Consider the following 12,819-nt stretch of genomic DNA (forward strand, 5'->3'; position numbering starts at 1 on the left):
TTATTTATTTTAATTTGTCGTTATTGTTGAAAGTATTATAGATGTTCCCCCTTTTTTTCCCATTAATCTCCCCACCCCCACCCTAAAGCAAATTAACTTTCAGAATGCCTCTAGTTCTCTAGTTAGGCAAACTCCGTGTTTGAAATAGAAACTGTTGGCATTTTCCAGAAAGAGAATGAAAATTTATGGATGGATGATGATTTCGGAGTTGCCCAGATCTGTCTGTAAAGTTGTCTTAATTTAGGGTTTTTTTTTCCTCCCTGAATTTTATAAGACTTAGAAGAACCTACCTCTGAATAGGAATTCATTTTAATGGGCTTCCTTCCTAGGAAAGAACATATGGAAAGCACTTTCTAAATTTTTAAATCTAGCATCCAGACACACTAAGAAAAAGCTACCGCCAAAATTGAAGTTGGAAGAACTTGTTCATTTGTTTATTCGTATGAAAAACACCATACTGCCCTGCAGGTGTGGCTCAGTAGTTGAGTGTCGACCTATGAACCAGGAAGTCACGGTTTGATTCCCAGGCAAGGCACATACTCAGGTTGTGGGTTCTATCACCAGTCGGGTGCATACAGGAGACAACTGATCAATGTTTCTCTCTCACATCCATCTTTTCTTTCTCTCTCCCTTCTTCTCTCTCTAAAATCAATAAAAACATTTTTTTAAGAGGGGATCTCGGTGTAAGCGGTAGGTTTGTGCTTTCCTAATTTTAACGACATTTAACATTTACCATTCCCTTACTTTATATTTTCAATTAGAGCTCCAAACGAGAATGGAAGCCCCTGGAGGATCGTAGCTGCACAGACCTACCATGGCTGCTGATTTTTCTCCTCTTCTGCATTGGGATGGTAAGGAAACTCACAGATGATAAGAACTTGAACTCATGATCCAGGGGAATGATGGGGAGTCGGTTTAAAGAGGGAGCCTGTTATTTATTTATTTATTTATTTATTTATTTATTTTTCATTCCTCCTGATACTGCTCATATAACGAGGTCATAGGGTACCACCGAAGCAAGTTATTTTTCTGCCATACAATTTACTGGTACTCTCTGGTACCCCTCGGTTTGATCCCTGGTCTGGGCACATACAAAGAAACAACCATGGAATGCATAAATAAGTGAAACAGCAGTTCGATGTTTCTCTCTTTCCCGTCTTCTCTCTCTCTAAAAATCAATTTAAAAAAATAGAAACCATCAAAATTTAAGTGATCATTTCAGAAAGCCAGATTTTTGTTTTTTAAATCCTTACCTGAGGTGTTTTTATTGATTTTTAGAGAGATGACAAGGGAGAGAGAAATATCGATGTGAGAGAGAAATATCAATTGGTTGCCCCAACCAGGGATTGAACCCACAACCTTTTGGTACCCGGGACAACCTCCAACCAATTGTGCTACGTGGCCAGGGCAGCAAGTCTGATCTTGGTGGGGTGGTGAACAGAGCACGGGCCATGGAGTCCAGGGTCCTGAGTATTTATCCAACCTGGTTATACAAACGTGACGGCTATTTTTGTGTCAGTTCATTTTCTTCTCATGTTCCTTTGTATAAAACTAGAGATTTTGCTAGATGGTATCTACAGTGCTTCTAGTTCTGACATTTTTTAGTTCTTCCTAAATGGGGTGGCTGGTTGCTCACTGCTCCTTCCTCCTTCTGCCCACACAGGCCCCTGCTGCCTGCTGTGTCTGCTGTAGTGAGTGGCATCTCTCAGTGGAGATCAAGGAACCTGGTGACTTTCCAATGCGTGTAGAGGTTGTAGGAGCAGAGTCCCTGGTGCCAAGTGTGGGAATGTCCTTCTCCAAAGTGCAAACCCACTCTGCCCTGCAGTAATTTCTGATACAGGCTTCAAAAAAGATAGAAAACAGCTGGCTTTAGAGCTAATGGATGTTTAGAGCTAGAAAAGACTTGGAAATCCTCATCTGGTCTGTCACCCTTAATTTTGCAGGTTGAACACGTCAGACCCAGAGATGGATATGACCATCCCAAGACAACACTGCTAGGGAATGGCAGAGCTGGGAACAGAGCCCCAGTCTCATAACTTCCAGGCCGGTGCTCCTTCTGCCGCCTGGTTCCTTCTTCCCCAAGGGGGCTGTGCAGACAGTACTCCTCTGTCTCATAGTCTTCACAGCTCAAAACAAACATGCTATCTCGGGCAGCCCCTTGTCCACATATGCGTAGTGTTTTTAACACCCTCCCCCCCTTTTCCATACCTTTTATAGAGATGCTTTGGGAAGGTCTTATTCTGTGTGTCTCTGTAACTGCCCACCTCACAAATACCATTTGAGAATTACAGAACAACCCTAATCGTGGCTTCTAGGCCTAATTATAGGTGCCAGTTCTGCCCCTGACACACAGAAAAGAAAGCAGTACATTTTAATGAGATAGAATAAATCCAGCAAAATTTTAAAAAATGATAGACAGCTCAGTTTCAGCAAACCTAGGATATTTAGAAAAGTCAGAAGTACCACTTCCTAACTTAGGACTTCTAGTGTTCTCAAGAGTCCAGTTAGTTTAGTGGCGTGGCCACGGCAATGAATATGCATGAATATGCATGAATATGCACGGAGACTGTGGGAAGAGTCTTTGCTAACAGGATGAGTCCGCAGCTTGTCCCCACCCCCCGAATTTAACCCAGGGACAGAGAGCAGCTTAACCTTTCAAAATTAGGTTTATGAAAACATGTACCTGCCACCCAGGTAGATGTTTTGATTTTCTGAGCTAAAATAATTCAGGAAAGTGCAGTCATTCATGTTAACAGGCTGGTTTGGGAGTGACTTGTGAGCAAGGAGCTGTTTGTTTACTGAAATGGTTTAATGCAGTGGTAGTTAATATAATGTTGACTTTCGTGCGATGATGATAGTTAAGACCCACTGTGTGTACTTTTAAATGCAGGCATAGCGTTGTTTGTTTTGGAATGATTCTTTTAATGGATTACTACCTTCATCAAATTTGAGCTAACATCACATTTTGCCATGTGAAACTAGAGAAATCTCCAAGTTCTGTTACCCAACAGTAGTTCTCTTCTGAGTATTTATTTTATATGTTGTTGTTTTTCTTTTGGATTTTATTCTGTTATTAATTTAAAGAGAAACAGTCCAACAACCATTGAGAATTAACTTATGCTAGAGGCTTTCCTATATGTATTTATCTCATTAAATTCTCCCAGTTATCCTGAGATAGGGTTATTCCCAGTTCACAGACAGGGAATAGCAAGGTTAAATATTAGTTTGTCTAAGAATATACTGACGGTAATAAATGGCAAAGATAGAAGTGGAACTTTTCTGTTCTGTTCTTTTCACATGTGGCCCAGCAGCTGCTTCTTTCAAAGTCTCCTTTCTCGGTCCTCCTGTGGCCTAATATTCAAACCATACCTTGTTCACTACCTTTACTTGCAGCTCTTTGCTCTCTCCTTGACTATGCTCCTGCTCAGAAATGTGTTAAGATCTTGCCATCTTTCACTCATCCTCTCCAATAAATATTTTTATTTATACATGCTCACTTTATTTTCATCGATATTTGTACTTTTATTTCTTCCCTTTCAGGGTTTTTCCACACTTGTCTAGAGCTTAGGGTATTTTTCAAAGTAAATTTCTATCAGTATTCTTGCAAGCTGTCACCTTCCACATGAGCTTTCATCAGTATTTTGAAATTATTGGACATAGGTTATGGGGTTACCCTGCTCTAAAAAAAAAATTACATGTCACATTGTACTTCTAAAGGTTTATTTTTTTCATTAAAGTAGTAAAAAATGGTGCTCAACCTTAATTGCACATGAGAATCAGCTGGGATCTTTTAAAAAGTGCTCATTCCGAGGCCCCACCTCAGTGATTTAATCTCTGTGATTCTTATGTTCAGCCAGGGTTGAGACCCACTGATAAGCCACTGAAGAATTCTGAGCAAGAAATGATAAGATTGGGTTCAGGAAGATAGCCCTGGTGGCCAATGTTAAAGATGCTTGTGCAGCCTTAGTAAAGGAAGAAGGGATTCAGGCAGACCACTGTGCTGGCTGATGCAATAGTCCAGATAAGAGGTGAAAAACCGGAAATAAGAAGAGAAAAGAGAGATTTTAAAAGTAGAATTTGGAGTCATCAATATTGCAGCCAAGGAGAGAGAGATTAAAGATGACTAAGAGGCTCTTAATGTTAGAAGTTCAGGGTAGGGCTTTTTAGTTCAAGTCCTACATTATCTCATCGGTTCTCATAATATTTGTACTTTTTTAACTTTTATATTCATAGATATTTGTACTTTTTCCCCCCCTTACTTTCAGGGTTTTTCCATACTTGTCTAGAACTTAGGGTATTTTTCAAAGTAAATTTCTATCAGTCTTCTTGCGAGCTGTCCCCTTCCACATGAACTTTCATCAGTATTTCAGGCTTTTCTGTACACATGAGGTAGCAAGAATGGGGTGGATAAACAAAGTGGTACTTTATTAGAAGCTGAGCAGACACCTGATTATTATATCCAATAAATACTCCATTGTAAAATGACTTGTGGAATAAAGCTTGGGCTAAGGGTCCTTCCCATCTTGGATGGTCTCACTTAATTCTGTCTCAGGGAGAAGAATATGGGAGGAGAGAAGAGGAGAGAAAAGAGTCAAGTCAGCCCAGATCAGCTTAACAGAAAAGACAGGAAAGAGCCCTGGCCAGTGGCTCGGTTGGAGCATTGTCCCATACACAAAAGGTTTCGGGTTTGATTCCCGGTTAGGGCACATACCTAGGTTTTGGGTTCAATCCCTAGTGTAAAGCAAGCATGTCAAACTCGCGGCCCACAGTACTTGGCACAGAAACATATTTAATTTTCAAAACTGCTCAATGAAGTAGACATTATCATCATCATTCCCATTTGACAGGTAAGGAAACAGAGGCACCCAGCTGTGTTAAATAGCTTGTCGAGATCACACAGGGGCAACACTGAACACAGGAGAGAGAGAGAGAAAGAAGGAGAGCCTTCGAGAGAGAATCCCTTTTGTTGCCTGGAACGGGGGACAAAAGAAAAAGTTGTTCAGAACATGGACCTGTAGGACACACGTCACCTGCCAGTAAAATGTGGTCCAATCAATATTTCAGACACTGAACAAATAGTCGAGCAACACCGCTTCCTCTGGTGTAGAGTTAGGAAGCTGGGGTGCTGCCAGAAGCTGTGGCGAGAGAACTGAAGCAGCCTCTCACTCCTATCTGACATGTGCAGTCTAGTGAATAGGGATGCTCCAAAAGGAGAGAGGGTATATGCAGGAAAGGGAAGTGGTTTGGCGAAATGAGAGGATGGCTTTGGCACACAAAATGTATGGGTAAGGAGAAGCAATTGGAAATGCAGAGTTGGAATTTGGGGCAATGATCTGGACTACAGCTGATGTAGGCGACATCATTGCAGAGTTTGTCCCTCCAGACTGCTCTTGAGGATCTTTTTCGTTTTATAGCCTGGGTCTAGTTCCCAGAGCTCAGGGTTTCTACCTCATTGACTGTTGTTGAGAGCAGCACAGAGCGAGAGACTCAGACTCACTGCAGTGTTTTGTCACCTGTGTGATGGTCTGTGCTTTGCCAGGATCATGGAATAGGAAGAACAGCATGCCAAAAACTACCTTAGACTACCTGATCCAGATGATTACCTACTTTCTGTTAAATCCTCTGTTTTTTGTTTGTTTGTTTTTCTTTAAAAAATTTTTAAAAATTATGGTAAAATATGCATAACAAGACTTACATAATGTATATTTTAAAGTACACAGTTTTGTTAAATCCATTTTAACTTTTTAAGCGTACAGTTTAGTTAAATCCATTTTGATTTTAGTCTACTCTTGTTTTTTTTACTTCCTTGGTCACTGTTGTGGACCAAAGGGATTTATACTTACTTCTCTCTGCAAGTATACCCTGAAAGCATTTACTTTGTACCTACTTTCCCGTAGAATCATAAAATTGTGGAAGCATAAAAGGCTTTTGAGATTAATGTAGTCCAATCATTGTTACAGGTGAGGAAACTGAGGCTCAGAGAATTGAAAGTGACTTGCCCAAGATCATGCGTATTTGCAGCAGAGCTGGGTTCAGTCCCTGGTAGCCCTTGTGTTGTTTTGCTTGTTTGTTTGTTTGTTTGTTTTGCTTAAGCTGCTCACAAAACTGAGCTCCCTGATTTTGCTCCCTCACCACCCTATTATCTTCTTCTCTTTTGAGACATTTCAGGTTTTCTCGGGTATACTTTTTTGTATTAAAGCCCTTTTGTACCTTGCATGAAATCTTTCATTTGTATGTGTGTACTTAACAAGTGTTTATCGAGTGGATATTTCCTAACTTCCCATCATTATTGTCTTCCACTCTCCTCTTAGAGTAACGCATCCTACTTAACTTTAAGGAAACCTAGCAGATTGGCAGAAATTTTAACTCAACTTTTTTTTTAGTTTGTTTGCATGAACAATAGTTCTGCATCGGGCATTCTAATCCTACCCTGTCTGCTGGGTCTAAAAGTCTTCCTGTTCTCAGTGTTCTCGGGAGCAACAGGCCAAATATTGCTCCAAGGTTTGACAAACTGGCTGTCAGGAGACTGATGCTAAACATTGGTTGAGATATAGTATTGGAGGGGTTGGAGGTGGGGCGGGGAAGGAAGAACCTGGATATAATTTAATTAATTTCTGGGAAAGGGCTGTGTAAGCATAAGTCTTTTTTCCTCTCTTTTTATTTTGAAACATTTTGCCATATTCATATGCCATACTCCCTCTACCCCTCATGTTTTTGTTGACCTTTTTGTTTCAAAACTAAACTAAGGCTTTCTACCTTTCCATTGTACTGTCAAGGCTCCACATGTGAACTTCAGCATGCTTGTGAAATAAAATATGCCTGTTATTTTGACTAATAATGAATGAAGCTAAGCAGAAGCTCTTACATCGAGCTAAACCTTGAGATATTAAGGGAAAATGAGCACCGTTTATGATCTAGCAAATTGTCTTTCTCCTCCTTAGCAATAGGCACTTATTAGTCTCCAGATCTTGCCTGAGACCCACCCTCCCTGTATGCCTTCATCTGATTTGAGGCACTTCTTGTTTGTCATTAGAAGTGTCTGCTCCTCCTCTCTCTCTTCAGAGCAGTTCTGAAAGCACTTCAGTAACTCCGTCACTTTTAGATGTTAGCCGTGGTTTTCTCTTCCTTACTAATAGGCTTACTTTCTCTCTGTGATTGCTCCCGATTGTCGTAGGATAAAAGCTTTCCTCATCTCTCTTATCATTTGCTTTATGAATGTGATTTCCTTCTGTTGAGTGCTTGCTCCCACCCCACCCCCTCCCTCTATGAAGGCATTACATTACTGTGTTCTGTAAAGCTTCTCGCACTATTTTAATTTCATGTACGATATTAGCTTTCTCATCTGAAACTATATTGTTTCCCGTATGTGGATTTCAGGATCTCTTTTTAAAAGAGGTTGTTTTTTTTAATTATATTTGGCCTCGTTCCCCATTATCAATGCTTGTACCATATGGGAAGTCCCTGGGATAACCATCATGGTTTCTTTCTAGCTTATTATCTCACTCCTCTCCTTCCTTCCTCCCCTGAAGCTTCTCACCCTCTCTACTCGAATGCTTTTGGGAGCTACATGGCCGATATGAAAATACGTTAGTGCTCCATTTTACCATATATTTGTGCCATTTATCACTTATACTCTGATTAAAAAACAAACAAACACAAACCCACAAAACCCACATGTCCAACGGTACTATTAAAAATAGAAGGGGAAATCACAAATCATTTAAAGGAATCTGCAACACTAGGTACTTATCAAGCATAAGAAGAAAATTCCTATGAAAAGTGAAAGAACATAACCTCAATTATGTAAGGACTTTGCTATTTTAGACTAGTATTGAAAGAAGATTGTAACTGTGGTCTGAATATTTCCGTGTAGTAACACAATTACTGACAATAGTTCTCAATTTTATCCCCCAAGAAATTTTTGTTCCAAAATAGAGAACTGAAGGGGTTTTTGTTTAGTTAACCTCTTTAGTCTGACTTAACACAAATTTACCCCTAACAGCTACCGTATATTGATTACCTGCCATGTATCAGACCAGTTAGGGCCTAGATATGTATTATCACTTTTAGTTCTCATCATTATGTTGTGATATAGGTATTACAATAGTCCCCCCTCCCCAGCCCTGGCCAGTGTTGCTTAGTGGTTAGAGCATCAGCCTGAGCACCAAAGAGTTCAGGGTTTGGTTCCTGGTCAAGGGCACATATCTGGGTTGCAGGTTTGAGTCATGGTTGGGGTGTGTGCGGGAGGCAACCCATCAGTGTGCCTCTCTCTCACATCAATGTTCGTCTCTCTCTCTCTCTCTCTCTCTCTCTCTCTCTCTCTCTCCCCGCCCCCTTCCCCCTTCCTTCCACTCTAAAACCAATGGGAAAAAATCCTCAGGTGAGAATTAACAAAACAATAACAACAAATAGTCTCCCACTTATTCACAGGGGATACCTACCAGGACCCCCAGTGGGTTCCAAAACTGAACCCAACTATACTATGTTTTTTCTCCTATATATGCATATAGTTTCACTTACAGGAAATACTTTATTGCTTCTCTCTGGCATATCCGAATTGCCAGCATCACTACTCTTATACTTTGGAGCCATTCTTAAGCAAAATAAGGGTGATTTGCCTACAAGCACTGTGATACTGTGGCAGTTGATCTGATAACCAAGAGAGCTACTAAGTGACTAATGGGGAGGTTGCCCATACAGCCTGGATACCGTGGACAAAAGGATGATTCATGTCCCAGGTGGGATGGAGTATGGAGTGAGATTTCATCACGCTACTCAGAACAGCATGCAATTTAAAACTTATGAATAGTTTTATTTCTGGAATTTTCCATTTAATATTTGCAAACCATGGTTGACTATGGGTAAATGAAACCTCCAGTAAGAAGCCTCAGTACTCTGTGTTAGGGATGAAGAGGAGACACTCTTAGTAGGTAATTGGGTCAAAGTCACACAGGTAGTTAGTGGCCGACTTGAGGGTGTGAATCAGGTCTTTTTGGTTCCCTTCCTATTGCTTTGTGATGCTTTTTGTTAAAGATCCCTATTGGAGAGTTTAGCCATTAACTTCTTGAATTTTGTCCAAGTTCACACAAGGAGAAAATTGATCAGTGCAGGGTTATCTGACCCACAGCCCATGGTCTTTCCATTACAGCATGTTCTCATTTCTAACAATAATAGCTAATATTTACTCACCTCTTATTTATCAACCTCTTAATATTTATTGAAATCTTACCACTTTACTGGATTATTTCATTTAATCCTTACAGCAGCCTTATGAGCTATCACTATCTCCATTTTACAGGTCAGTAAATTGAGGCACAGAGAGTTAAAATAACTTGGCAAGGATAGCAAATCAGGGATAGTCACTACTGAGTCTACTTTCTTACAAAGTGTAGTTTCAAGAAGTTTCTACTACCAGAGCTATACACTCTACTCTCCCTGCCTCACTTTTCCTTACTTAAATGATAAAAATAGAGATTATTTAGAAAAAAAGAATTTGTTCACCTTTTCAGGGAAGCATGTTCAAGAGAGGAATACTATTCTCTGAGGAACTGCATATGAGTATAGTTATTACCACTGCAGGCCCGAGATCTTGCAGGGCTACTTGGTACTACTCATGATACTTGGTTATGGTGGGTAAACAGTGGCCATCTCTGCCTTCATTAGCCACTTTAATAAAGATAACAAAAACTCAAGCTTGTAATGACCAAGAATATGTCTTAACCCCAGTCTTCCCTCCCAATTCAGTGTATCAATGGTGATTCACCCTACTGCCTATACGCCAGGCAGCCTGCAGTGGAATACAGGCGGTACTGCTTTGTTTTGGCCAGCAGCACGCACTCCTCCACTTAGCAAGCCCAGTGCAGCCGTGAGCATCTGCCCTTTGCCTTTGGCGCTGTGCTGAAACATGTTCCCATAAAATGAAGTGGCCTTTGTGGCACCCGGACCCGGGCCTCACTCTCCTGGATTCTCCAATATTAAGAGCATGGCAGTGCTTCGTCGTGTAATTCTTTGGCTTATAAACAGCTTTATTGCAGGAAGCAAATAGAAGTTGTGTGCACTGAAGTGATAATAATTCAAAACCCACAGACCTATTGTTCTTTGGTGTGTTTTTTCTTCCATCCATTGCTATTGTTTATTTAGTAGGACTCCTTTACAACCAAAAAAAAAAAAAAAAGAAAGAAAGAAAGAAAGAAAGAAAGAAAGAAGAAGAAGAAAGCTGGGTTTAATTCTGTCCTGTGTCCTTGGAAAAAGTATTGGACCTCTCTGGGCCTCAGTTTCCTCGTCATGAGGATTAGCTATAATGTATGGTAAGCACCCAGTACAGAGCCTGGCATAGAGCAGATGTTCAATACAGAGAGGCTGCTATTATTAGTATAAAATGCAAAGACGATCTTATGATGTAAAAGCTTAGAGATTTCTTTTGTTATGCTAGTAAATAGTGTTTCCCGGGACTACTTTGTGCTGCTTATGCGAAATCCTAGGAAAACAGTGGAATAGTGTTTGCAACAAGGAAAGAGCTCTTTGTTCCTTCAACAGACAAAAGAAGCTCATTATCGTATCAAGTAGTGACTGTTGCTATTGAAATGATTTATTTGTATGTGTGTTTTTTTTTTCTGTTTTTCTCCCTAGGGATTTATTTGTGGCTTTTCAGTAGCAACAGGTGCAGCAGCAAGACTAGTGTCAGGATACGACAGCTATGGAAATATCTGTGGGCAGAAAAATGCAGAGTTGGAATCAATACCATACAGTGGCATGGACCACACCCATCGGAAGTGAGTAGAATGTTCCTGAATGATGAACACAATGGAAATTTTGAAGGGGGGCGGGGAGAAGTCTGCTTTTCTTACTGTTTTAAAGATATCTTTCTGAATATTATTTTTACATGATTCCTGTTGATTTTTTTTTTATAACTGTCCACTTGAATCATTCCTGGCCTATAAATACATTTTCCAGGGAACAAAATTAGCCACCATGTTAAAATGGGGTACCTTGAGGTTTTAATGAGGAAAAGCTTGATTTGAGTGAGCTGCTCTTGTACTTGTTTTCCCGTTAGCTTTATGGTTGTACAGAAAAGAACATGATATTTTTCTTCCTACAATTATACTTGATGGGAGACAGAGGGATGATAATGGATTTTGAAACATTAAAGTTATAATGAAACATCTTGCAATGCATAATTTATAAGTACACATCAATCCAATTTTATAAAAGATGCATTTGTTTTGTCAGACATTAAAATTTGTTTTGGGTTCTCAAGGTTCATCTTTTGGATTTCATGAAATTTCTGACTTAATTGTGTGTTTTTTTTTCTTCAAAAGAGCTATTTCATTTTTAATGTCTCGGGGGAAAACGTATTTTATCAATCGTTATTTATATATGATGTCAGTATATTTGTTTAAACTATATATTTATATCTCCATCAAAATTTATTAGACAGGTCTAATAAATAAAGACAGGACTTCAGAATTAACCAAACTAATTTTAAGGTAACCGGTTAACCAATTCAATTAATGAACTGTATTGGAAAGGCTAAGGAGATAAAAAAAAAAAAAATAGTTTTTAGGCTGTATTTTTATTATGAAGCACTTTCCAGGGTGTAATAACTTATATTTATTATGAGATAAACCTGTTGGTCAAATCTGGGTCCCTACTGGAAAGTGTAAGATTAATTTGATAATTTTACAAATGTGAAGAAATCCTAATAGTTAATCACATCTTAGAGATATTCTTCCATTTAATGAAGGAATAATAAAGTATATATATATATATATATATAATTTTATTTATTTTTCAGTATAGTTTTATTGATTTTAGAGAGAAAGGGAGAGGGGAGAGAGATAGAAACATCAATGATGAGAGAGAATCATTGATCGGCTGCCTCCTGCACATCCCACACTGGTGATTGAGCCCGCAACCCAGGCATGTGCCCTGACCAGGAATCGAACTGTGACCTCCTGGTTCACAGGTCAACGCTCAACCACTGAGCCACGCCAGCCAGGCCTACATAAAATTTTAAATGATAATAATGAATATTTGTGGAGCACACCAGAGTCAACAAGCATATGACACCACCCTGTGAGGTGTGTGTAGTGGAAGCTTAGAGATACTGAAATGACTTTTCCAAACATCTGGTGGGCAGTGGAATATCCAACGCGGACCATGACCTTTCCTCTTGTGTGCACCTGCATCCGTGACAGGAGAAGTGAAAACCAGACTCTCAGGGCAGCATGAAGGGTTGTTTCCTTTATCCTTTCTGATTGCCTCATGAAATTCACACAAATTTTAGGCCTCGTGTTATTTCTTATAGCAAGACTATCCCTATATTTTTTGCTTTTACTTTTTATTTTGAAATAATTTTAGTTTCATGTAGAAGTTGCCAGACAAGTTAAGAGTTCCACATACCTTTTTTTTTATGTAGCTAGTGTCCATGCTGTCAAACATTGTTTAACTCTTTAATGCTGTTGACATGTACCAAACATAAAATATTACCGTTTCGGTAATTCAGGAAATAGGAGGAAAGGGCTCTATCCCTCAGGTGTGCTGCTCACATGAGGTTCTAATTATTTTTGTGGCTCCCTTTACAACTTGCTGATGACTCCAAGAATATTCTCATTATAAGGCTTGTGCAAATGTCACTTTTCACACTTAACCTAATAGAGGTTCATTTGGTCAATTTTTAATTTCAAATCCGTGGATTATTCTATGTACATTTTGACCTCTTACAAAGAGACTCTGCTATTATTACAAAAAGTGGTTCCTTTTCCCTGAATGCTTAACATAGTCAAGAGCCATTCATGGATAGCTGTAGGGGAAATAATT

General features: G+C 39.5%; 1 protein-coding gene across 5 annotated transcripts in view; it reads left to right on the plus strand.

Moving 5' to 3' along the window:
• The window catches only part of SLC44A1 (solute carrier family 44 member 1), a 152,535-nt gene that overhangs the window by 42,446 nt on the left and 97,270 nt on the right, over nt 1-12,819 (plus strand). For all 5 annotated transcript variants that reach the window (XM_054726930.1, XM_054726933.1, XM_054726931.1 and 2 more), the window contains exons 2-3: nt 762-851; nt 10,630-10,772. In XM_054726930.1, coding sequence (XP_054582905.1) covers nt 762-851; nt 10,630-10,772 — 233 coding nt within the window. The remainder of the gene's footprint in view (nt 1-761; nt 852-10,629; nt 10,773-12,819) is intronic.

Source organism: Eptesicus fuscus, chromosome 15 (genome assembly GCF_027574615.1).
Source record: "Eptesicus fuscus isolate TK198812 chromosome 15, DD_ASM_mEF_20220401, whole genome shotgun sequence".
Classification (NCBI taxonomy): Eukaryota; Metazoa; Chordata; class Mammalia; order Chiroptera; family Vespertilionidae; genus Eptesicus; species Eptesicus fuscus.